General features: G+C 40.6%; 2 protein-coding genes across 2 annotated transcripts; one reads left to right on the forward strand and one right to left on the reverse strand.

The window, feature by feature from the left end:
- Nucleotides 1–1,273: 1,273 nt before the first annotated feature.
- On the reverse strand, nt 1,274–25,448 carry LOC115583521 (uncharacterized). The gene is made up of 5 exons (XM_030420468.1): nt 25,430–25,448; nt 24,669–24,834; nt 21,664–21,957; nt 21,454–21,495; nt 1,274–1,707 (listed from the first exon to the last, which is right to left on the reverse strand). The coding sequence occupies exons 1-5, from the start codon at nt 25,430–25,432 to the stop codon at nt 1,568–1,570; spliced, it is 645 nt and encodes a 214-aa protein (XP_030276328.1). The 5' UTR covers nt 25,433–25,448; the 3' UTR covers nt 1,274–1,567.
- On the forward strand, nt 5,211–10,301 carry LOC115583518 (uncharacterized). The gene is made up of 15 exons (XM_030420464.1): nt 5,211–5,425; nt 5,934–6,054; nt 6,260–6,346; nt 6,596–6,803; nt 7,103–7,271; nt 7,359–7,457; nt 7,705–7,883; nt 7,967–8,060; nt 8,192–8,536; nt 8,668–8,713; nt 8,862–8,953; nt 9,062–9,182; nt 9,331–9,447; nt 9,615–9,804; nt 10,032–10,301. Exons 6-14 carry the CDS (start codon nt 7,455–7,457, stop codon nt 9,653–9,655), a joined length of 1,038 nt encoding a protein of 345 aa, XP_030276324.1. The 5' UTR covers nt 5,211–5,425; nt 5,934–6,054; nt 6,260–6,346; nt 6,596–6,803; nt 7,103–7,271; nt 7,359–7,454; the 3' UTR covers nt 9,656–9,804; nt 10,032–10,301.
- Nucleotides 25,449–26,241: the final 793 nt, after the last annotated feature.

Raw genomic sequence — 26,241 nt, forward strand, 5'->3', positions numbered from 1 at the left:
TTTTTGATAAAACTTTGTGTTCTCCTTTAAAGGAGTCATCACCTGGTTTTTTACATATCCAGTCCCTCTTGGATCGCTTTGGATCAATTCTTAAAACTTATTAGAAATTTTCTTTTTAAAAAAAATCAAACATAGAGCTTGTTCTGACACTTTTTCATACCGCGACTTTCTCACGCGAGATTATGCGCGAGGTTTTGACCGGTCCGGATGTGCATTGTATTAATATGTAATGAGGCGCGCGTTGATTGGCCGCAGGAAGGACAGAGCCGGAATGGGGGGCGAGCCTGCATGCACACAGACTCCAAAACATAAACAGCCCCCTGTCATGGCGCACACACTAAATGACAAACCTTACGGAATTCAGGCATTTATGTACGAGCCGGAGTCGGAAACCGAACGGGAGAGTGAAGAGGCAGAGACGGTGGAAGAGACACGTTTACAGCAGGATGTCTCTGAATGGTAAATTCTTTTTTTTTCCGTCTTACTTTTCACACTCGTGTTTTACATGTAAGACCTGAGTTTTAATGCTGGCGGTGACGATGTATGGCGTGAAAATGACAGAGAAATAAGCAGATTCGGCGTGCTCACTCTGGCTGAGGATGGCTGTGAGCCGATGCATATGCAAGTAGCTTCCTGTGGTAACGCCACCACAGGAGCAGAGTCAAAATCTCGTGCTTTAGGAACGCGCACTACTGTGCGCTATTCCTGTTCGGAAAAAGAGCCAAAGCGAAAAAAATAAGCCACTTTCAGACTCCAGCTTTTCAGGCAAGTTTGAACAGAGGTCCAACACCAATATGCATGATTTAACGAGAGAAATTGCGATTTCCGGGTGATGACTCCTTTAATTTCTAAACTTTTTGTTATTATAAAACATAATTTTAGATGTACATAATTGTGATAAAAAGTGAAAAAAAAAATAGTGTATATATTCCTGTAGATATGTATTTTACCCCAGCGATAAGGTGCTGGAAAAATTTGAAAATGACCCTTAAAAGTGCTTGAAAAGTGCTTGAATTTGACCTTGAAAAATGTGTACGAACCCTGCTTATTGTAAAGTGTAACACAGGTATTCCTTCAGTAACACATAAGCATCACTTAACCACTATTAGTTGAAAAGTAGTTGAAGCAATCACGTACAAAGAATTTTACAAATTTTATTTAACACAGAATAAAACAGATTATCACAGATAGAATCTCAACTCGCACAGAGGAGAGCTTTGAACAAGCATGAACATCTCTTATTTTGTAACATGACAATATGGTGAGGGGGCATGAACATAGCAGCACAGTGTGTGTATGTATGTGGTACTGCTCCAGAGCCATATCAGGCTGCCGTCTTCCCGCTCAGTCAGTCTACCCAATCTGTCAATCACCCTGTATGTCAGTCTACCCCTGTCAGTTTCCACACTGTCTCCCCCCTTTTAGTCTCTCACTGCCCCCCTGTCAGTCTCCCCACTGCCTGTTAGTCTACCTGTATTTCAGTCTCATGTCATAGAGTGGCCTGTGATTTACTGTTAAATGCCTGTATTCCAGCTGCGGCAGAGCATTTCGACAGGCTCGCCACTCATCACTGATAACACATGAGCCCCTTTTGACATGATGAGCTATGAGTGGCACAAGTTCCCTTTTCCCCCTCTTCTCCACCAAGCGAAGCACCGGCTTCCCTGACCATCTTTGAGGGCGCTGCCCTGGCTGTCTTCGCCCTGGCTGCATTACAGAACAAGAAACAAGAGGTTATTAACATTGACCCAGATAAATTAATAATGTTAGTGGGAATAGGGGGAAATTTGTTTTCATTAAGGTGCAATATGTCGTTTTAACAACTGTATATCACACTGACAGCCATTTCGACATCTAGTTGACAAATCTGATTAGACTGAGTAGAATGCAAGATTATCATGGAATCCAATAGTCACATCTGTCCGAGTCAATATGATCAATATAAATGGATGATTACTATAGCCAAATTTAAGAGAATTAAGAGAGTTTCTATAGGAATGGCTCTGTCCCATTCTTTTTGACATCACCATAAGCATGAACATAGTGGCCTGCTGTTTCAACTAGGCTTCTGTCGATTGGCAATCCAATCTCTGCGATTGAGAGGAAAATCGACAATGTTTTTTTTTCTTGCCGATGTAATAAAACACAAACACACATGCTGCTACAGCTGTGCAGCGCCACATCCATTGTGCTCTGGCTCAGCTGATCGGCGCTCACACGGAGGTTAGATTTTGCAGTTTTTAACCGTTTTTATACACACAAAGTACAAAAAAAACACCAGGCTAAAAAAATACAGTATAGATCTCCACATGTGGATGGTGGACCAAAGCATGTGAGGGAAGCGGAGCAGGTGAGAATTTCCTTGCTCACAGACCTGTCCAAAAAAAGCAGCGTTGTACTCGTAAACCCAAACCTGGCATCGTCAGAGTCCATATGAGTTCTGTTTCGGGTGTCTTTCTTCCCACAATTTGAACAATAATTGAATCAATTACATATTTTTCTATAGCGTACAGATCCAGCTAAAAAACAAACTGCTTGTGGGTCAGGCATGGGTGGCCCCGGAGCGAAATCGGAGTGGGGGGGGGGGGGGCTCCACCCCACTCCGATGTGGTGGAGCACATCCGCCCCCCCCCCCGCTGGAGGTTGCATACGTGCACTACGCCCAACTTTTACTGATGCACTTGTATTTGTAGCCTTTTGCATTTTCAATTGGTAAATGTCATTGACATAACATCTAAACTATTCTTTCTAAACATATTTCTGATAATTGTAAATGATTTTGTAAGGTTTTACCCCAAAATTCTGATAACATTTTACATATTGAATCTTTAATTATTATTGAATACTAGTGCAGTGCCCGTAAGAAAAGTGTATTCCTATAAAAAAGTGGGAGGTTAAGGAGCTTTTTCATGGATGGCCAAATGAGGCTGTGTTTGAAGGTGGGACGTCAGGGATATTTAGGTTTGTTGTGAAATCCGATATTCCAGGGTATAATTGGCTGTTTTTGACTATTTTTGATTTTGCCATTATATTTCATCTTAAAAGCTATTTACTTGGTGTCATTATTTTCAGCACAACCTCACTTGTGTGACTGTACAGTTATTTTTTTATTTTGACATACTGTATTAACACAATGGACCTAAAATCACAAAAAAAAACATGAAATCCGAGTAGAAAACGTTAGATTTTTTTACTGTGAAAACCACAAATATGTTTAACAAACCATTTTTTTTTTTTTTTTTTTTTACTCATAATGCAAATATAAATTGTTGTTTATCTAAATATGTGCATACATTTAAAACATTTACAAAGTTATATGTAACTATTTACATTTAAATGCAGGCAATGCTCAGGTCTGCTGAGCTCCTTCCAGCTGAATAAATAGCTGCTCCACATTCAGCTTCTCCTCATTATTCTGACTCATTAAACAAAAAAACGACTCCACTACTCACTAAACGCACTACACCAAACACTACATGACACACTAACTACACACTCCAACAACCCAGTCTCACGGGAAGTCGTGATACTGTCACGTTAATTAATCTATTGTTTCGTGCGTGCCAGCACGATTTCCTCATTTTTTTCGTGCTACTCAGGAGAGTTTCAAACTAATGCATTTCAATTGGAAGTTAATTTCGTGCGTACAAGCACGACAGCCAAATGCCACGGCGCACTGAAGGGGTTTCATTTTATTTAATTTCTGAACCTTTCCCCCCGTTTTTTTAATGTTATGTCAAGCCTGTACATTTAATAATCCAGTGATATTCGGCATCATATCGTCTCATATTTAGGATCTGATGCTTTTACTCTTCTTTTTTGTTGCAGGATTCAGCCATTTTATGATTAGAAAACTCTTTTATGGTTATTTGTAATATCTGCTTCCTGCTTTTTTCCCTATACAATATAGCTAGAATGTCCGCATTTATTTTTCATATCTATCGAGGTAACTTTTTTTTTTAAATCGTATCTAACTCGGTCTTTTTTCCCGTTTTTTTTTAATGTTATGTCAAGCCTGTACATTTAATAATCCAGTGATATTCAGCATCATATCGTCCCATATTCATGATCTGATGCGTTTATTCCTCTTATTTGCTGCAGGATTCAGCCATTGTATGATTAGAAAAGTATTTTGGTTATTTTATTTTGTAGGACAAAGCAGGAAACATATATCTTTTTCCCGCTGTCGGAAGCAGATTCTGCCCTTCTCCCGCTAACCCTTCTCCAGGTAAGATGTGTGTCTGCTGGGTGTTCACATTAACAATGATTTCTTTATTAAACGCAAGACTATGAAAACGATCTTCTAACTTGTGAGGGAAAAAATAGCCATATCTTGTAAGTTTGTCCAGCTAGCTTACCGGTGAGTCAACTATGTCCGAGCGTGGAGCATCACCAAAGAGTACGTTATTATGTGATATGCAATAACATGAGAAATAATGTCTCATTAGGCACCCTTAAAACCTGTGTTTTGATTTTTTTTTTTTAAAAATGTGACCTTCCGTTCCGTTTTCTTTTTCCGCTTATCCGTGAGGGTCGCGGGATGTTGCCGCTTTTTTCCCCCCTAAGGGGTTGCGGGGCTTACTGGGGCCAAATCCAGTTTCATCTATGGGCGTAGGCCAGGGTTCACCCTGGATGAGTCGCCAGTTCATCGCAGAACCCTTACTGATGGCAGTGGCTGCCTTCACACAAGGTGCCAACTGCACATCAGGAGCAACTTTGGGGTTCAGTATCTTGCTCAAGGATACTTCGACATGTAGCTCAGTCCCGCCCTGGGGAGCTGGGATTCGAACCAGTGATCTTCTGATCACCAGTCAACCAGCTCTACCCACTGAGCTACAGCCGCCCACAAAAACGTGACCTTTTTGTATTCATTCAGAAGATGGGGAAATCATGGCTCAACCAGTTGCATATACTTTTTAAACCTTTCTGCAAATAAACACAGCTAGACTGATAGCTAGCCTACAGTACTAAATATTTGTCTCTGTTCTCCTTGTAGTTTCTGTCACCCCATCCCCAAACACCCACCCAGCATCTCCACATATAGACCCAAAGGCACTTTTAAGAGCCAACTATCTATCCATCTATCTATCTGTCTATCTGTCTATCTATCTGTCTATCAGCTATCTGTCTGTCTATCTATCTGTCTATCAGCTATCTATCTGTCTATCTATCTGTCTATCAGCTATCTGTCTGTCTATCTATCTATCTGTCTCTCTGTTTCTCTATCTATCTCTCAGCTATCTGTGTATCCGTTTGTTAGTCTGCCTGTTTGTCTGTATTGGTTTGTTTGTTTATTTGTTTGTCTGTATCTGTCTGTATTGCAATGGACAACAGATATACCGTTGACCCCCAGAATCCCAAATACAAAGAGGGGAGGCGCATGGCTGTTGAACTGAAGCATAATCAGATTCTCGCTGAAGCCCGGGTTAGTGTTCACATCATACTTTACTTGACCATACATGTGGGTGACAAATTATATCCCTTACTGAATGTGTGTAGAAATATGAGTGCAGAAGATTTTTTTTTACTGTTTTATTAAACAATGCAGTTGAGTATTTAACATCCAAGCATGCTCTGTGGCATGTTTGGAAATAATGAAAAAGGCCCAGATGATGCTGACTCTGTATCAGTAGTGAATGATATCTGCACTTAGAGCTATGGAGAAAACTTCAGTAAACAAATGAAGAAATTGAGGCCACAGGCAGACTGTTCATAACTGTAGTGCATTAGTGAAATATGTAATGCAAAACATTGGAAAGCAAGTTGTCCAATGTAACTGTCCTTAACTACAGATGGCGATATTATGGTAAGGGTGGGATAGTGTATAAATCCCTCGATTCAGTAGATGTTGGGGTTTGCTTTGATTTGTCATCTGTTTTTGCTTCTAGTACCTTTAACCACATCAGTTTGACAAGACTTTTATCAACTCATAGGAAGCAGCTCAGATCAGGAAACAGACATGCTCTGGAAGAGACTCTCCGTCAAAGAGGACAAGGAAAGGACAAGGCAAGCCCAGGGGGAGGCATGGTGGGCGACGCAGAGCCTCAGCTACAGGTTGTTTGTGTAAATTGTTGATGTATCAAAAAGTAGATAACAATTTTTTCAGTGGCATTGCGGTTAATTACATAACCAAGTATGTCATGTGAATATAGTTTGTCTGATTATATCAATTGTTAATTAGTATGTAGGTAGAAAAAACATGATTGCAGTCCTAATCCTACCCTAATCCATTCTTATTCTTCTATGTGCTTATTTACAGGTGCACAGCCTCCAACTGAGTGCTCCCTGTTATCCAGTGTGGGAGATCTGCCTACTTTACCCTCAGCAAGTCCTCTGGCAAAATTTGGTAAATCACAGTGATGAATGAATTTAACTTTAAATGTAATCTTCAAATCTCCATGTATAATTGAATTTAAGATAGACATTGAAACAAACCTTAAACTGTAAAGACAATGTATTACATAAATAAAGAACACTAATGATTAGAGCCAGTTCCATGGTGATGAAAATATGTGTATACTATCTGTTGATTAACTGTTTTAATGGTTGTTATCTAAATCATCTTTTATAACTCAAGTTTATATTTTCTTTACAGAAAAAAATATGGAGAGGCTCTCTGCTATTTTGGCATCGTGTCATTCTGATGAGCCTCAAAGAAGCTCAGCATCATCCTGGTCTTTCCGTCAGCAGAAAGCCTCGGAGCGCTGGAGAGAGTCAAGACCATACAACCTCCAGTGCCTCATAGAGAAAGAGGCTGTTGGTCATCCTTTGTGTTGCCTCTGCAATGAGCCTGCTGTCATTCGGTTGGTATTCTTAAATACTAAACTTATTCCATGATGGGCTTTTTTAGAATTAGTGGTCAGTGTGTTTTCTTTGGTGCTGGTAGAAAACTTGAAAATTTCAGAAGCATCCCACAGGAATGTGGAAAAATTATTTAGGACCTCCTGTGCCCAACTGTAAGGGGCTAAACCCTGAGAAACATATCCCAAATAAATACAACTTTGTCTCTCACCTAATTCAGAATATCCTAACTTGAATGTATAGTACCTATCACTATTCCCATGAAATAATTTTTTATAATCATTTTGCCTTTCCCTTTTAGGTGCAGAGATTGTCTTCCCGAGGAGTGGTTCTGTGGCGACTGTGATTTACTGCATCACAAAAAGCAGCCACTCCACAAAAGGGAATCCATTATTGATGTTTTTTTTAAGCTATTCCTCCAACTACACAGATCATGAAACAGGGGGATGGATTTTGCACACATGAGCAAGGTATGTTTCAATCTAAGCTTAATCTTTTCCATATGTATTTCTAGCTTGTTACAAATAATGTAATGCAGTGGTTTCTTGTTTTTTTAGCATGCATTTTGCCAGCTGTGAAGGCACCATGCTGTTCTTGTGAGGGCACAAACATCATGATATCACCAGGGAAACCAGTGATTTTAATTACCATCAATGGTAAGAACAATTCACTTCACTACACAGATCATGTGTATTAAGTATGTGGTTGGTATGTATTCATGAAGTTGTTTATTTGCATTATGTTCCAAGGGCGTTATGACTTGCATCAGCCACTTTATTTGTGTGGAACATGCCAGAGGCAGTGGACTCCTGAATTAAAGGACCTCATTAGGAGCGGATATAAGAACTGTATTTACATAAGCAGACAACATCACAAAAATGTATAATTCTCTGTGTCTTCTAGTCTGGACATATCAATGGAGATGCACTGCAGCGCAGTTTCTTAGAGTTTTCATACTCATCATTTGAGGAAAACCAACTCTGCTGTGGTGCTGAATTCACCTGCCCAGCCTGCACACCTGAAATGTTGGCTGTTTCTGCAGATGGAAACAGGAAGTTGTATCGCTTTGGCCAAAGTGGAAGGTGCTCTTATTTCTATTGCTTTTATTGATTAATTTATATTCCTGTGTGATTAATGCATCTGTCTATTTGTCTTTCTTCTTCAGCAGTGATGAGCCAGCCTTTTTTGAGGGGCTCTTTGTGGCAAAAGACAGTGAAGTGTCCACATTTACTGAGGCCATCCAAAAAGCAGTGAAAAATGCAAGTTTTTTTTATAATGTGACAAAATAGCTTTATTGCTGAAATATTACTGAAATTGAATTTAGATAAACAATGACCTATATAGCAGACCTAATTGCATTTATTTTATTTATGTTTGTTTTGTATGTGAGAGACATGGAAAAGGAAAATGTGGGGACTCCCAGTCGACAGCAGCAAGGGAGAGTTCAAGGAGGGCTTCCAAATTGGATGAAGAGGGGATGGAGGTTGCTGTATGTCGCCATGGCTTCCTTTTGAAAGCTCTTAATATGTACAGGGGGGAGATATTTGCTTACCCCCTCTATCTTCAAAAAGAGCTGATGCCGGCCAAGCCTCAATTTTTTGCCATGGATGTGGCTTGCAAATATTGGCCCTACTTGGAAAAAGCTGCCAGTGTCCTTCCTGCCCTCCAGGAGCTGACAAAAATGAAGCCGTTCCTCAGTGTTATGCATGCAAGAGCTCATGCAACGAAGTGTGAGGTATTTTTAACATTTTTGTGTCATATGTGCATTTGTAACGTTTACAAGCACAGTAATAACATACAAGTTTATGAACAACTATGGTATGTAGCTTTTGCATTAACATTATATCCCTCTTTACTTACTTATAGATCAAATGGAGTGGTAGGAACCAGGAAGGAGCAGGGACAACTGCTGGTGAGGAGGTGGAGCAAGTTAACAGCTACCTATCTCGTTGTGCCCTGACGACAAAATATATGTCGAAAGCAGGTGATTAATCTGTTTACCATATTCTTGTACCCTTTTTTAGATTGCATTTCATAAACTAGTTATTTGTTTTCAACAGCACGTGTGGACATGCTTACACTGCATGCATTGGGGTGGAACCACAAAAAGAGGGCCTCTCTACACCAAGCACTGTCCACTAGATATGTAAAGGTAAGTCTGTATTTGTGGTTTTGTTGTGTCATGTATTGACACATGTGTTGTTCACTTGGCTTGTTAATCCTTAAGGGCTTTAACCTGATTATTGTATAACACTATCAGACATGTCAAAGACTCCTGGACGAGACTGCAAGGCTAGCTGAGCTAAAAACAGAGCTACATTGCTCGGATGATGAAATGACATCACAGTGGATCTCTGAGGTGATTGAATGGGCAGCTGGAGGTAAGCAAGACCAGATAACAGAAATCAGTTCAGAGAGTGCACATCGCATGTTTTACACCCAAGTTGTATTAAAATGGATTTTGTGTGTAGAACAAAAATAGTCCTGTGTTCTGTTATATTGAATTTACTGTAACTTTTATTTATATAGAGACACCAAATGCACCTCATATTACTGAGGGCACCACACAGAGTGAACTTCAGCAGTCCATTGTGGGGCTCTACCTTAGTGTCAGGCAACGGAAACAAAGCCTCTACCGTCAGAATGGTAAAACAATAAAACAAGTTCATAAAATCAATCTACTGTATTTAATAGTGTTAACATGCCAACAAATGCATGTACTTGCAATTCATAAATTCTAACTGTCCATTACTTAAACTGCCATTTAGATTATGATAATCTAGATAGTGTTCTTGCTCTTAATGTCTGTTTAGACAGCAGCAAGTTTCGCCACCGCCTTCGAAGAAAGCTGTGAGAAGACAAAAAAACTGCTTCTTCAGGAGATGCAGAGGTACAATGGACTCGTACCAGACTCTGCAGCAATTGACGTGGCTGCTGTGGAGAACACATTTACTGGAGAGAGCACTGTGTCCCCTCTGTGGCCATGGGAGGTTCATGGCAGTGGTAAATCAGTTTTGTAAAGCTTCATAAGAATTCATTTTGAGTTCTTGTACATAGAGTATACTGAACTAAATCATGCTAATAACATATTAAGCGCTTTAACATCCATTAGGTTTGTGGCTGTATTGTACTGTATACTAGTGTTTGTTTTGCAAACCTATACCTGTAAATGATTTATACAGCTTCATTCTAGACTTCACCTTCTGTTACCGTGTTATTTTTTTTCACAGATTGATGCTGCATGACGGACTAGACTCCGCGCTGCCAGACCCATCAATCACATATCCATGGACACATAAAAACACGATAGAAAGCACACAATAAGAATTACAAAAAACACAATAAGATCATAAAAGTTGTAGTGATAGTTTAAACTCCAATGCAGAACACCAACTGACAGAGGCATGAAGGAGTTCTTGTATTGGGTGGTAGCTGGAACTGAGGCACTCAGAGTAGGAGAGTGATTTAAAAAGCCTTTTTTGCAGCATGGCCATACAATTTAAAAACAAGCCAACGTGTTGCGGCCACAGGCCTTCATCAGGGCTGATATAAAATGGCCACCCTTATGTAACCTCCTATATATAGGGAAAGGTCACATGTCTTGGTGGGCCTTATAGTAGAAACACAGATTGTGGTGTTATCAGCACAATACAATATACATCCACATTAAAACGGACATGAAAGAAGAACAAATTTAAAAAATACAAGCAAACAACAATAGAGAACAAGAAGCACTGTAAATCATCAGGTTAGTTAATAAGGGTTTCTCATTCAGGAAGCTGAAGGAAGACACATATTGGCCAAGGGAGCTGGATCCCGCCTAGATCAAAGGAAAGGGGAGAAGTCGAGTTCACCATTTAGGCCTGGGTATTGTGCTAGCTTTCAGAGTATATATCCAAAAGGATTCTCTCTGTAAGAGCCTCCCCTTGCTGAACTAGCTATATGCTCTATGCCCGAGATCTTCAAGGTATTACAGCTGCTGTGATTGGTCTCGTGATGTAAAGCCATAGGATATTGGGGGTTGCCTGTCCTAATGGCCTGTTTTTGTTCAGCTAATCGTACCTTCAATTTACGTTTCATTCTCCCAATATAAAATCAGCTACACAGGCATTCCAGTCTGTACACAACAAACGTAGTGTTGCAATTTATAAATGATTTAATATCATATCTGTAACCTGAAGTAACGTCTGTGAAGTGGTTGGCATTGATCATATAATCACAATGATTGCAATTGCCACATTTGTGATTCCCTGTTCTCATATTGAGCCATGTTTTTTGGGGAGCTGAAGTAAGATGACTCTTCACCAGTTTATCATTAAGTTACCAGTTTATTAATTCTACTATAAGGCCTGCCCAGACATGTGACCTTACCCTATATGTAGGAGGTTACATATGGACAGCCATTTTATATCAGCCCTGATGAAGGCCTGTGGCTGTAACGCGTTGACTTGTTTTAATTTGTATGGCCATGCTGCAATAAAGACTTTTTAAATCACTCTCCTACTTGGAGTGCCTCAGTTCCCGCTATTACCTAGTATTTGGATCCTTACACTGAAGAGGACCAGAGGTAGAGACAAAGAGACTAACTTACAAACAACTGATACCCATGCAGCACTCAAGGCATGTTTTTGATTGAGTTCTTGTATTGGTTTAATCTGGACCTCTGAGCTCAGTATCTCCTGCCTGATGGTAACAGCTCAGACTGTGAGTGTAGAATATGGGATGAGTCCTGGATTCTCTTCACCTGTTCCAACACACACCTTTCAGAGACTGCAGATTGTAATTATCTTCAAGGCCAATCATTTTCATGGCGGTTTGAACCAGGTGCATTAGCTTTAATTTAGCAGGGAGGTTCTCAAACCAAACAGTCATACCTTATCTGATTACGCTCTCACACACAGCCTGATAAAATAAAACATAATTCTCTGCTCAACTCTGTACAGTTGCAGTCTCCTTAGAAAGTACAATCTTTGGAGGAGTCTAGAACACATGCAGTCTACATGGGTGGTCCATGTTAAAGTTCTGTGTATGTGGAAACTAAGGTACTTGTAGGACTGGATTTGTGCAACTAGTTGGTTGTGGATGACAATTTTGCTGTGATCACAGACTCCTTTGGGATCGAAAATTATCTCCTCTGTCTTTTTAACATTTTTTGTGAGATGATTGGTATCTCACCACTCAACAAACCTTTCCACTCCAGAATGATAAATGTTAGTGCTGTCATGCACCTGAAGTAAGCTCAGCGCTGCAGAGTCATCAGAGTATTTGAAATTATAATTCTGTGCGTGACTTGCTGAGCACTCATTTGTGAACCGTGTGAACAGAACTGGTGAGCTGACGCACCCCTGTGGAGCTCCCGTGCTTATGGTTTTTACCTGAGAAACACTATTACTGACCTTAAGTAGCTGAGTTGTGTTTGTTAAAAAGGAGTGATACCATCTTATAACTGAGGGGCTGACAGCCAGTTGTTTCAGTTTCTGAATCAAAAGATGTGGCTGAAGCGTGTTAAAAGCAGAGCTAAAATCAATAAAAAGCAGTCACCCCACTATCCTCACGATGTTGGCCTATATCTGCGTTTTACTATATTGCTAAGTTATACATACCATGTCCAAGGCAGTGTCTATAGTGTCCAGAAATAAAAATCACTGTGTGCACATGAATGGAGGTCATGCATTGTTTCTGTGTGTGTTACTTTGACACTTATTTAATATCGTAAGTTTGTCTTAAAATGTATTATGGAACATTTAAGACATATAACTACAACTATCACTGAAACTCTTTCTGTCATCCTCCACTATGGACAAAGGGCAACCTTCAAACCGCCCCCTTGGGAGGGGGGAGACTGGCGATTGCACCGGCAGCAGCCGACAGATTTATTATGTTAGGTTATTGTTTAATAATCATTATGAATGAGGGTGAGTATATGGTGCTTAGTGTTTACAAAATCAACTTTAATCTGTCTTCACAAATTAAAGTTGGTGATGTGTCTGATTGGAGCACAGCTGCTGACAGATGTGCAGCTGTCAGTAAGTACATTTACATGCACAGTTTAGTCAGATTACATCCATAGGTGACTATGCTACTCAATCAGACATTTTTTGGCCGAAGCGTGTCATACCCCGGTACGATAGGTGGCGCTGTACCCATTTCAACTAGTGGTAACAGAGTTACCTCCGGCTGACCTCTTTACGTCACCAGCTGCCTCAGCATTCAAGAAAGATGATGTACGAAAAGCGAGACGAAGCTACATCTTTGTACATTTCATATATGGTGTACATGATAATTACACAAACTAGGGGCACAATGGCGCTCTTTCTTGCGGTGATTTCGGAGGAAAGACGCAACCACCGCCGTCCGTCTACTTCCGGCTCACGGCCCCGGGGAAAAAATCTCGCGCCTGCGCAGAACGCAAAATCCGATCCGATCTGATGGCTCTGAGTGACAGTTTCCTCATCACTGAACGTGGGCCACAATCTGATCTTCAATCACTCACGTCGTGAGGACGGGACAAAGTCTCTAGGACATATAAGGCATAGGCCTTTCGCCTGTGTATATTCTGTGATTTTTTTTCTCTCTTCATCCGTCTCGTTTTAGTTTTTGGCGGTGCGCACCCGGTGTTTCTCTCGAGCGAGACCTAGCTGTTTTGAAAACATGACAAAATCCTACCGCCACTGAACGCATCTCCGTCAGTCAAGCATATCTGTAGTCACGTCTGACAGACATCTACTAAACCGTAATAAATGTATATGTATATGTTTTTCGGACATACATTTTCCAATTATATGACCATATATCTCAAGGTTAAACTTTTTGTATTAAAAAGTAACCAGATATATGTTTTCTCAACCCTAATCTATCAATCAAACCCCATCAACTGAAAACTACAAAGATGCGGAAATGTCCGGAAGTCGCAATACACATTGCTATGCGCCACCATGTTGTTTTGTAGTTCCAATGTGTTTTCTCTATTATGTGAAGTCATAACCAAGAATATTGTTGGCTTATTGGTAGGTTTTAAGGATAGGGAACACATATAATAGGTGAAAATTCATGCATCTTATTGACAACATGATCATGTTTTTTTTAGATTTGGGCCTTCATCAGTGGCGCCCCCTATTGACACTGATTCGGTTATAGTAGTTTAGATCAAGAGCTTTCCAAAACTGTTGATCCCATATCTGTAGCACTTTTTGTTGCTGATTTAGAAGCCTTCAAAAACGTCCCAATTTCAAGGTTCAAAGGTCATTCCTGAGGAGAAGGAAACACCCACATGTCCCATTCTGAAATATGTTACTCCCTAGGTCAAGACCTTTCAAATGATGTCTTCATTGTTCACTTACGATAAAATTTCATTTTAATCTTGCTCCCAGCTAAGCCTCTTTCAGGTGTACTTTCTCAGATGCCTTAGGGTCACATAAGATAAGCCCAACATTTGTTAAGGCCTATTTAATGGCCAAATATGTTCAAGATATTAATGTCTGCCTTCCACACAGTCAGATTTTTCAATTTGGATCAGATAAGACCCAATCTTCCCCTACAAATACATATTCTTGCAAATAAGCATATTTCCCCATTCCCTTAATATGGCTATAAACATAGCATAGGCTATAGCTACTGCACCCTTTCCCACGCTGACAGGATAGATCAGTGGTTTCCAAACTTTCTCTACTGCGGGCCCCCCTTTGGCTCATTAGAATTTTCTAATCTAGCATTCAGGAACATTCTCATCATTGATTAAAACCATTTATTGCAACAAAGTTATACAGTTAGACTTGGCACTGAAGGCTCCACTGTAGAATGGATGTGATTGGGTAGAGACTAATCAGCTGGCTGTCAGATGACAACAGCTGGGGGCCACTTACGACTTCAATGTCCTGCATGAATTTGCGCAAAGCTTCATTTATAGAAGATGATGATGGTTACACCCCGCCTTTCCGAAACCCCGCTGTTCCGAACATAGACTTCAATTCATCGTAATGGCGGGGTTTCCCTTTTTTTCAAAGACCCCGCTATTCCGAAAAGTCTATTGGGGAAACCCCTCCATTCCGAAACCCCCCCACTCCGAACGGACTCAATCAGAAAGGAAACGGAGGCTGCACATTTATCCTTTTTTTCTTTGTGGGTTCAAACGGATCAGGTGGCTGATTAACCGCAAAACAAGCCTACTTCATATAAATGACATTATGCTCATTATGCTTCAGCTGGACAAATGGCTATTTTGAATTGAAATTACTTTATCATGCTAAATATCCAAAATTGTATGAAAATTGCTCCAATGCGTTATACCGATCTTCAGACATATTCAAACACAGCCTGATATGGGTTCTGAGCAAAGGAATGTCTGTTTTCTCCCCCGGTCTGTTGTCAGCAGGAGCGGGGGCTGCAGGCTCGCGCCTGGGTGAAGTGGGCTCAAGCCAGAGTTCAGCCAGGCTCGAGCCGAGTGGGGAGAGAAAAAATTTGTATTTCTTTTGCTCTGTGGGAGATATCCCACAACAGAGTGGATGAGAAACCAAGGGGGACAGATCTGCCCAGCAAACATCAGAACGCAGAGTGCAGCCTTTGTCTGTCACCAGGTTCAGCACCCTGGACAGCTGCCTGCGTAACTGGATGTGGGAATTTGATGCATTTGAAGCCGCGACATTTGGTCAGAAACGTCATATATAATAACATTGTTTCGAGTCGTAAACAGTTCTGTAAGTGTAAGAAATAACAATCAATTAGGCTATTAGTGTTAGTCCTTCTTCATATAAAGTTGTGTTACAGTCGCACAGCTGGAGACCGCTAACAAAGTCAGAGACAAGAGAGACAATGTATGAAATCCCGCAAAATGATGTGCGGTCAATATGACCGCTTATGGCTGAAATAGGTAAAACAAATTTTCTTTTCCTTTTGTGTAATTTATATAAAAACTATTCTCAATTAAAATACAGACACTTTTTGAAAAATGGTTAGAAGTCTGTAATGTTTGCATTTTGTTTACAGTGCAGATTGATAACTTAATTGTGATAATGTTCAAAGTTATCATTATTATTATTATTATTATTATTATTATTATTATTATTATTATTATTATTATTTACTGTGCTAGGTATTCTTTTCGTGGTTCTTGGTGCTTGGAGCAATATTGTTGTTGTGGCATTCATGCCAATAAAGCGAATTTGAAATGAATTGCATTAATAAACCTTTAGATTCTTGCCTATAGACTGACAAGTGTTGTGTTTACAAATGAGCAATACATCCAGATTTCTTGAGATTTGTACTTTCAATGGGAATTTAAATTTAAATGTCAGGCGATGTTTTCTTCATGGAAATTATTTTTCGGGCAAGAGAGAGGGAGCGCGGACGGGGGATCCGTTGTGTGACAGCGGAGCGGAGGGTCAGCAGCTGGATTTTGCACGCACGGTCAGTATTATTAGTAGGTGTTTGAGGTTTATTACGTTTGCGGACATTATTACATTCAATGTAATTATGTAACAGCCTTTGCGCCCTTGCCTTACAGCGCCTTTGCGTGCGCACAGTTTGCGTGTGTAGGCCCGTGGTCATGATAGTCTATGGCTATAAGAGATGGATACACAATCAATTTCATGTAATGTTCATTGAATGCTTTTTTGAATTGCTTTTTTTTCAAAGACAAACTGAGCAGCAGTGCTCAATCCACTCATACATTGTTAACCTTCCACAAAGACAAGTTATGTTAAAACGAACGAGCAGAGGGGTCATACCCCGGCAGATCGCACCCATGGGCCACAGTTTATTTCAGAATTGTGCGAGTGCGGCTGGAAGTGGGGATTTTAGCACCACGGATAGTGCGTGTAAAAAGATTAGACAAACGTTTAAATGTGTTTGCTGCAAGCGAAAATATACTATATAATAAATGAAGATAGTGACATAGGCCTATTAGCAATAAAAAGCAATGAGTTGTGTGAATGCGGCCGGTGAGCGGACGGCAGTGTTTGATGTAGGAAGTAATGTAAACTTGAAAATCAATTTCGGAACAGCGGTGTTTCATTTCGGAACGACGGTGTTTTGAGGGGAGGGTCGGAACAGCGGTGTTTCGGAGTGGGGGTGTTTCGGAAGGGTGGTATTTCGCAATGGAGGTGTGTCGGAATGTCACGGCGCCCCCAATGATCATTTGTGGATCTGCAGGGGCGCATTGGTCCCGCGCCAAGGGATGACTGTTTGCAGAGTTAAGTTGCAGACCTAAGTGTATTCACACTATAACTGACTATGTCATGTGTTACTGTCTGACTTCTTCGGGTGGAGGCTGGAACAGTGTGACACAAGTCAGGCCCGCGGGAACAATCAAAGCAGGGCCACTTGGACCAACAGGTCCAGTCAAGGATGTAGATGCCAGCAAGGGCTGGATATCATCTGTGGACGGAACTGAACTGGGACAGGGATGGAGTGCATGTGTGTGTGTTGTGAGAGAGGAGCAACGTTGAAACCCGCCTGTCACAGAGGAGAGAAGAAAAATGCAATGAAACTAACTATAGCAACTTCTGGCATTGGCATCTCCATAGCAACAGTGCCTCAGGTACTGCAGTATTTGCCATACCAAAAATGACAAAACTGTGAGAAATATAATAGAAATGCTTTACCATGACATCAGTAAGGGTCAAACAAATAATAGCCTCACATCATCCTTTTCCCATTTTTTAATGATCTTCATTTCTTTATGTAAGCCATGACGTTTTGTCAGCAACAAAGTTAACAACTTGTGTTTTTCCATATTGTGAAAGTAACCAACTTTAAAAAGCAATCAAAAGTCAAATCGTACATGTCAGACCTCATTACACCATATATTCCAACTTGGGCATTACGCTCCCAAAATTCAGGGCTCCTGATGGTTCCCAGGATAAAGAAGAAGTCAGCTGGCTGCAGGGCTTTTTCCTATCGGGCTCCTTTCCTCTGGAACAACCTCCCAGCTGACATCAGACAATCTGGCTCTGTTGACGCCTTTAAATCCAAACTCAAAACTCACTTCTTCGATTTAGCCTTTAATTAGCCCTTGATATCAATTGTAAGCTTCTTCAGTGGGTCGGTGTCAGTCTCAATGAGTTCCTATAGTATTAGATTACACTGTGCTGCCGACGAGAAACAATCTGTTTATTCTGATCAATATCGCATTTCTCAAACCTGTTTTTGTTTTCTGTTCCCACAAGCTGCAAGCTGTGTCACTCTCTATAGCTTTCTCCTCCTCCTCTTTTTTTTTTTTTTTTAATTATTTTTATTCCGAATATGCAAAATGGAACACAGCTTCCTGATTGCTATTTAACAAATTATTTACACAACATAATATGGAAATGAAGATTTTGAGGAAGCAAAATAATAATGATAAAAAGTAAAATAAATGACATATTCGAAAAGGAGTGAGAAGAAGCATTGCTTGTTAGCTCTCACCCCTTTGTCTAAATGAAATTAATATATATATATCTACATACATATATACACAGCCACATATACATGCTTATATATATATATACATACACACAAAAATACACATACATACATACACACATACACACACATTCACATTCTCTGCCTCTCATCACCATGCCACATCAATTAATAAGTGATAATCACCAATAATCATTAATGACCATTATCCATTGTACCCGCTAAATAACATGTGTTTGTACATTTTCTTGAACAGGTTGATATTTGGACTTTGCTTGAGTTCCTCACTTAGGTTGTTCCATAGCTTGACACCAGAAATAGATATACAGAAACTTTTCAAGGTTGTTCGTCTGTTTAATCTTTTGAAGTTATGTTCCCCTCTTAATTGATAACCTCCCTCCCGATTTCTAAATACATTTTGTATATTTTCTGGTAATTGTCAGTTTTTTGCCTTGTACATGATAATTGCTGTTTGGTAAGATACAATGTCAGTGAATTTCAGTAGTTTTGATTGTATAAAAAGTGGATTTGTATGTTCCAAGTAGCTGACCTTGTGAATAGTCCTTATTGCTCTTTTCTGCAGGATAGTAAGTGACCGTAATGAAGTTTTGTAAGTGTTTCCCCAAATCTCAGCGCAGTAATGTATATATGGCAAGACCAGTGAACAGTACAGTATGCGAAGAGAATTATGATCCAGTAATTGTTTTGCTTTGTGTATGACTGCAATGCTTCTTGAAACTTTGGACTGAACATGTTCTCTCTCCTACTTCTCTTTCTTCTCCTCCCCTCTTTCTTTCAGGCTCCCTTCTGATGGACTAGGGTTGTCACGATACCAGAATTTCAGTAGTCGATACCAATACCTGTGAATTTCCACAATTCTCGATACTAATTTGATATCACAAATTGAATTCTCTAAACAAGTCAGGGTGCCTGTCTTTGAGGTGTTTGGCCAGGTTTGACCTGCTTCCTCCTTTCGTTTGAAAACTTCTGAGGCACTGTTTGCATGTCGGCTTGTTTGAGTCTAGAATTGCTCCGTATTTATCCGCTTCGAATGCAAAATATTTCCACACGTGACTCTTAGTACCTGTCTTGTCGACGAGCCGACGTGTTGTGCTTTCACTCTCACTTGCTGAAGCCATTTTTTTCTAAGACGGCAGGTTTTCTTATTCAGCGCCGCTGACTGCTCTGTGCTGCTCACACGCGTATAATGCCCCGTCAGTTCCGCCTAGAATCGACATGGCTCGCTGAGTGAAAAGTTGTATATTCGGTTCTGACGGTACCAGAAAAAAGCAAGTATCGAATTTATTTTTTCGTTTCGGCATCGAATTGGTATCGAAGTATCGGTTCTTGTGACAACCCTATGATGGACCACGGCCCCCTGGGACCATCTACCGTTCCGGGCTCCAGCTGCCTTGAAATACTGACTGATCTGGATCGTCCACCCTGGGCTCTGCTGGATCATTGCTCTCCTCTGCTTCACTATCTCCTCATATCTATATTTCTGTTAACCTTGATCCCTCTCTCTGTCTATTACTAATGATCTTGTGTGGCCTGCCCTCTTCCAGGTCATCATGGTGGACAGGAGGTCGTGTGGCTCAGGCACCACTTGGTGATGCCTCGTCCTGCTCGGTCGTCTCCTGGATCCACTCACTTTACATATAACTTGTATCAGACTTTCTGTTAATTGTAAACTGTGATTTGTTGCTCTTTTCTGTACACGTGACATCTATTGCATGTCTGTCTGTCCTGGAAGAGGGATCCCTCCTCTGTGGCTCTTCCTGAGGTTTCTTCCATTGTTTTTTTTTCCATCAACATGTGAAGTTTTTCCTAACTCAAATCGAGGGTCTAAGGACAGAGGATGTTGTTCACTGTACAGATTGTAAAGCCCATTGAGGCAATGTGATTGTGATTTTGGGCTATATAAATAACATTGATTTGATTTGATTTGATTCAAGAACATGAAATCAAGTAATACGTCAGCTGTGATATAATAAAAGTGAGGTGTATGTGGAGTTTTCCATCTTATCGCCATCATGGCAACAAGTGGTGTCGATCCCTGAGTGCGACCTGACAGGCCTCTTGAGGAGCGGTTCACCGTTACTCTCCTGCCTGTCAGGTCGCACTCAGGGATCAACACTTTTTGCCAGCCATGACGGCGACGCGCAGGAGCTGCAGCAGCTAACGTGAGTAGTTCAAAAACCTTCTTTTTCATAAACTCTGTGTACACAAACAATGTTCTCAATGCTCTTGTTCATGAGTAGAGACCCTGGTGATGCTACGAGCAAAGTTTCATGTTGTGTCGAGCCTACTTAGTGTTCTAAAAATAGCGATTTTGATGCTAGCGTATCATGCCCCTAGCTCTCCCGTTCAAAATTATCGTGCCCAAAACCGAAACTACGGTAAATCTTATAAGTGCCTCTTTCGTCGTAATTATGCTTTTACACGAAGGTTTGACTCATATTCAATCCCAAATAAAGCCTTGGTTGCTTTTTGGCGAGAGTTTCGCTTTAAGCCTGATGGATTTCCTGTGTTTTCTGTTAAAAATCATCTCTCATAAAAACATACAACTATTTGGCAAATAATGTGGGGAAAATGATCAAAGCATCAACCCCTGTAATTACATGTACTTCAGCCAGGACCACTTCAGTCCAAGAAACTTAATTACAATTGCAAAATGTAATTTTGGTGGCATGGCTTTTTCTGGGACCTCCCTGCCCTTCCACGCGCCTATGTGGAAGACATGAGGCAGGGAGAGCAGAGTCAGCAAGACCCCCAGAACAGAGCAAGCACCAATGACCCAATTATGACATTGGTAAGTCAGATCCAAATGAGAAGGAAGAGCTGGGGAGGAGGTGGGTTGTAAAGCAGCAAGCTGAGGAAGCAGCAGAAGCAGATGGCCGACCGATGCAGTTTAAATAGAGCGCCCAATTGAATGAGAAGGAGGAGATATGGTCCGCTGACAAGGAGCTTGCCTATCACAGCCAGCTAGCTGATATGAGCCTGTCCAACATGGCCTGCCAACATCAGCTGATGAGGTGAGCAGCACAGCTTGACTATGTGGCCTGCCTGAACTAAAGCTACACTCAATGTTTGCAACTATATGCGCAGTGGCACACAGTGTATGTTTTCTGAGTAAGTCAACCAGTAAACCATTATCCAAGTTCCTGCCAAAGAGATTTCTTGTGAATATGCAAAATTATTAAATGATTGGTTTGTGCTGTAAGGATAACAAACAGGAAATTAATTTAAACTTACTTTTTTGTAGCTTCTTCCTCTCTGGCATATGCCTTGTTGCCACTGCAATATAAGATTATAGTTCACTCATATATCCTTTAAAAGATGACACTATTCCTTCTTAATTGTATGTAATGTATTAATAAACAGTGATAATGAGATTCAGTAATCAACAGATATGAGATTAGCAATGTAATTCATTGAAAATACCCTATAAACATTAGTACATACCTGACTTTTTACTCATGTCGGTCTGCTCTGCCTGTCCCTCCATGTCGGTCTGCTTTGCCTGTCCCTCCATGTCGGTCTGCTCTGCCTGTCCCTCCATGTCGGTCTGCTCTGCCTGTCCCTCCATGTCGGTCTGCTCTGCTTGTCCCTCCATGTCGGTCTGCTCTGCCTGTCCCTCCATGTCGGTCTGCTCTGCTTGTCCCTCCATGTTCGCGTTGCTTGGCCCTTCCAGTGGGTCACAAGGTGTGAGGTGCAGTGTGATTAGCTCCTCATTCACATGTGGATCCTGGTTCCAACCTGTGCAGTTAAACAAGTTGTCAAATCTCAACAAGATTTGTGTTCACTTTAGATTACAGGAAATTTGTGAGTCTTCTGGATCTATTCAATTTCAGCAAATCTATACTGTATTTAATTCCTTGTGACTGTAATTATAACTCAGAATATTATCATATTGTTCAGTTAATTAAAATATTATTTTATTTCTCTGTAACAGACCATTGCTATCACTGCTGTTCTTAGTGTATAAAGGACCATATCCAGCCACTTGGTGTCAGGGTCTTGCATCACCCTGTCAGGGTTTTTTCCACAACAATGACTTTACATACTTTATGGTCAGCGTCCTGTTCTGAAAGCTGATGCTAACAGACTCAATAAACTCATCAGGAAAGCTGCTCCTGTCCTAGGAGTGGAACTCCAGTTCGCTGTGAGAGAGGAGGATGCTGAGCATCATGAACAATTTCTCTCACCCCCTGTATGCCACACATGCACATTACTCTAACTATTATTGGCATTTACTCCATTCACACTATAATAAACTAATCATTTGGCATGAAAATGTCCTTTGGGATTGAAAAAAGTTCCATCTCATCTTATTTTATCTGTAATATTGTTTATACAGGACAATGACAGAGTACTCATAAGATTGACTCAAAAATGGCATTAAGCGAAACTAAACTATTTAGTTCACACTAAGATGTGTCCGGTGAAGGAGCACTGCAATTTTGTCACTTTATACTTTGACATGGACAAAGGAGACAGCGACGCCAGACAGCCAAACATTTTACAGGAGGAAACTGATGTTTTGGTCGGGGAAGTCCAAGCTCACAGTGACTGAATATATGGTAACGCGGACAGACCTTCACGGACTGATGAAGCAGAAGTAGTCTGGGAGGAGGTTATGGTTAATCTGATTTGCCCCGATACACTAAGAACTGTTGCCCAGTGTGGAAAAAATAAACAAACAGAAAAACGCACCCTTTTCCACTAATAAAGACGCTCACATTTACTGTTTACGGTTTTACTTAGCAACGGTCTGTTATACAGAAATACAAGACTGTAAGATGTAGAATCAAGAGTGTAATTCATTAGAGTGTGATCAAAATGCAGCATTCAAAAGAGCCATGTCATAAAGAAATGTTAATCTAGGGCTGGGCGATATGGCCTCAAATCAATATCACGATATATTGAGCAACTCACCTCGATAACGATAAATGAACGATAAGTAACCCCCCCCGCACCTAAAAAAAAGAAAAAAAAATCCTTACAGAAATGCCACTTTAAAGGACTGTAAAACTACATTGTAGTTAAGATTTATATTATTTATTTAGTAGTTAAAACAACTGGTAGGCACACGATTGAACAGCTGAAAAGCACAGATTACTTGAAATGACAACAACTGAACAAGTTTAAAAGTATAAAATATACAGTCCCTTATAAACAAATTCTAAGCTTCTCGCTTCTCGCTTTTTTTATTTCTTCGAATTGAATCACGTGGTTGTACTGCAGGTGGTGGAAGAGGTTGGATGTAAATAAATAAACATTTTGAGGACTTCAGAATCAGAATCTAAGACATGAGACATTATTTTGAGTGAATAAAAAACAAAAGACAAATGTTTGATCAATGGACCGGCCCGGCCGAAGACAGTGGCCTGTTGCAGCCTTTGAACGCAGCATCATGTCCCTAGTGGATGTTATGCCTATGACACCGAATATACCGACATGGCCAAAATGACGTCGGTTATTGTCGTAAATTTCGGTATATGTAAATTTTCGGTTTATCGCCCAGGCCTATGTTAATCCACTCGTTTTGTGAGAATTGCTGTCACAGCCCACAAGGTAACAGATAGATGGCCTGTTGTAAGTCGGTACTCAAGATAGCGCTGCGACCGCTGTGTGACGTCACATGATCTATGAATATTTTAAACCGTGTAACAAATATGAGTTGTGTGCACAGATCACAACATAAACAAATACCATGCGTAACGGGGATGAAATCAGAAGCACCTGTGTGTAATGGACGCATCGCCAAGCTCTGTGGCCTGTCCCTTGTCGGCGAGCGTCTCTTTTTCTCTTTTCTTTTGAATTTTCTGAGATGAGAGATGCCAAATATATACTCACTATCTGATGCCGAAGCTGTTTGTGGTTGGCTGAGAGACATGTGAACTTGTTAGTTTGCATCAAGTTTTAATCTGTGTTAATTCAGTCAGGTCGAGTTTCCATGACGTGTGCCAACCGCCTTTGATCCCTCATCAGATGTGATGGGACAACGATATAGACATACATTTACGTGTTGATTCCATTAGTTGCATTAAATAGTGGTTGTTGTGATTACTGTTTGCATTTAAATGTGCCTGACATTATGGAAACTCGTTTGTGCAACCAAACTACCATTGCACCGGCTGTGCATCCCCTTGCGCCGAGAGTAGACCAGGTTCGCGCTGGCGGGCTTTCAGCACACTTTCGGTGCAGCTTTTTGGCACGAAATTTTCACTGCACCAAGCTGAATCTGCTTCCCACTTCCCCCTGCTGCGCCGCCACACCCATCTCAGGGCACCACTGTCTACCAAATTGCCAAACTGACCGTGTGCTGTGTTGCGCTGCATGAAACTTGCACTGCGCCACCCTGTGCCATGCCATGAAAATAGAGCCCCATAATTCCTTTCCAATACAATAATTTAATTCATACATGAATAATACCAATTGTTAAGCATGCATTGCATGCATCTCACCTTCACAAAGGTACTCATAAAATGAGCCAATTTTTTGGAGGTAGTCTTTGGCAAAATCAGTCAGTCTGCAACGAGGGGTGAGGATCTCACACTTTGTTTGCTCCTTCTTTGTCGTCTTTCCTAGAAGAAGCACTGGTTTGTAGCCAATAGCATGGAGTTTCTCAAGCTGCAATGACAAAAGTTTGTATTATCAGTTGAAAAAAATGGAATAGCAACTACAAAACTAACTAAACACATTGATTAATGACAAAAATATGACATTACTGAGGACAGCATCCATACTAATGCCATTTAGGATGCTCTAACTTCGTGGTGAGTCTCAGTTTTGTATAAAAATGCATGTGCAAACAGGAACAGTTCATGAAGTGTAAGCAAAAAACTAAACTTTTAGACAAATAGCAACAGTAAGGGTACAATATGTATCACATTTGTAACACTTGTTTTTCATTAGATAGATAGATAGAATAGAATTATTTAATGATCCCAGACTGGGAAATTATGTTATTATTAGTTAAGATAACTAGAAACTGAAGCATCAACAATGACAATTTCTAAATGTACTCAAAATAGAGAGAAACCTTTGTGACTCTATGACTGAATAGGTGAATGCTGTAAATGCATTTATAGTTGGCAGTGTATACATTTTACAAGCTGTAGTGGTATAAATGCAGTCAATTTTCTCTATGACCTTTTTTGTTATGAACACAGAAATTACTGAGGACAGAACTGCAGTTAAATGCAATTTTAAAATCTGCACAAACCATGATGGTGGCTTCATCCTTGATGATAGCACGAAATTAACTTCCAATTGAAATGCATTAGTTTGAAACTCGTCCTGAGTAGCACGAAAAAAATGAGGAAATCGTGCTGGCACGCACGAAACAATAGATTAATTAACGTGACAGTATCAAGATTTCCCGTGAGACTGGGTTGACTCCAAACACGCTAAATGTCACAAAAATATTTTAGGATGGGCCTTATATTGCTAATATTGCTGACGTTTCTGGTAAGGCAGGTGCAAAGCAGAGCTTACCAGCCATTGGTTGAGGATGACAGACTAACACAGATTTTCATTTAATTTCATTTACCCATGGAAACATTCAAATTGTACCAAAGGAAATAGAAAACAATTGCATCTTTATCCATCTTCAGAAAGGAGCAGGAAAAAGAAAAATCTTATTTTACCTGCCTATTTTACCTATTTTACCTATTCATGGAAGCTGCTCGCAGCCAGTGGTAGCACTATTACAAAATCCTGCACCAACTTCCCCAGACATCCAAGTCTCGTCCAGTCTTGACCTGAATGTCGGGCATCACAAGACTAAGTCATAATTAGCAGCTTTCCAATTTGTAGCAGTTAATATAAAAAGTTGCCTTTCTTTTATGTCTGAAGTGGCTCTCATCTATCACCGCGAAATGTCTCCTTCCACCAATTCTCTGTCCTTCTCTCTGACGCAGCCTCTCCATCGCTGTCATGCAGAACTCCCTCAGTTGCTTTGCCATTCTTGAAAGAGTTCTTGAGGACCTAGCAATGTTGTTCATCATGAAATCAAGCTGGCGCAACCTCAGTCCT

Source organism: Sparus aurata, chromosome 6, assembly GCF_900880675.1.
Source record: "Sparus aurata chromosome 6, fSpaAur1.1, whole genome shotgun sequence".
NCBI lineage: Eukaryota > Metazoa > Chordata > Actinopteri > Spariformes > Sparidae > Sparus > Sparus aurata.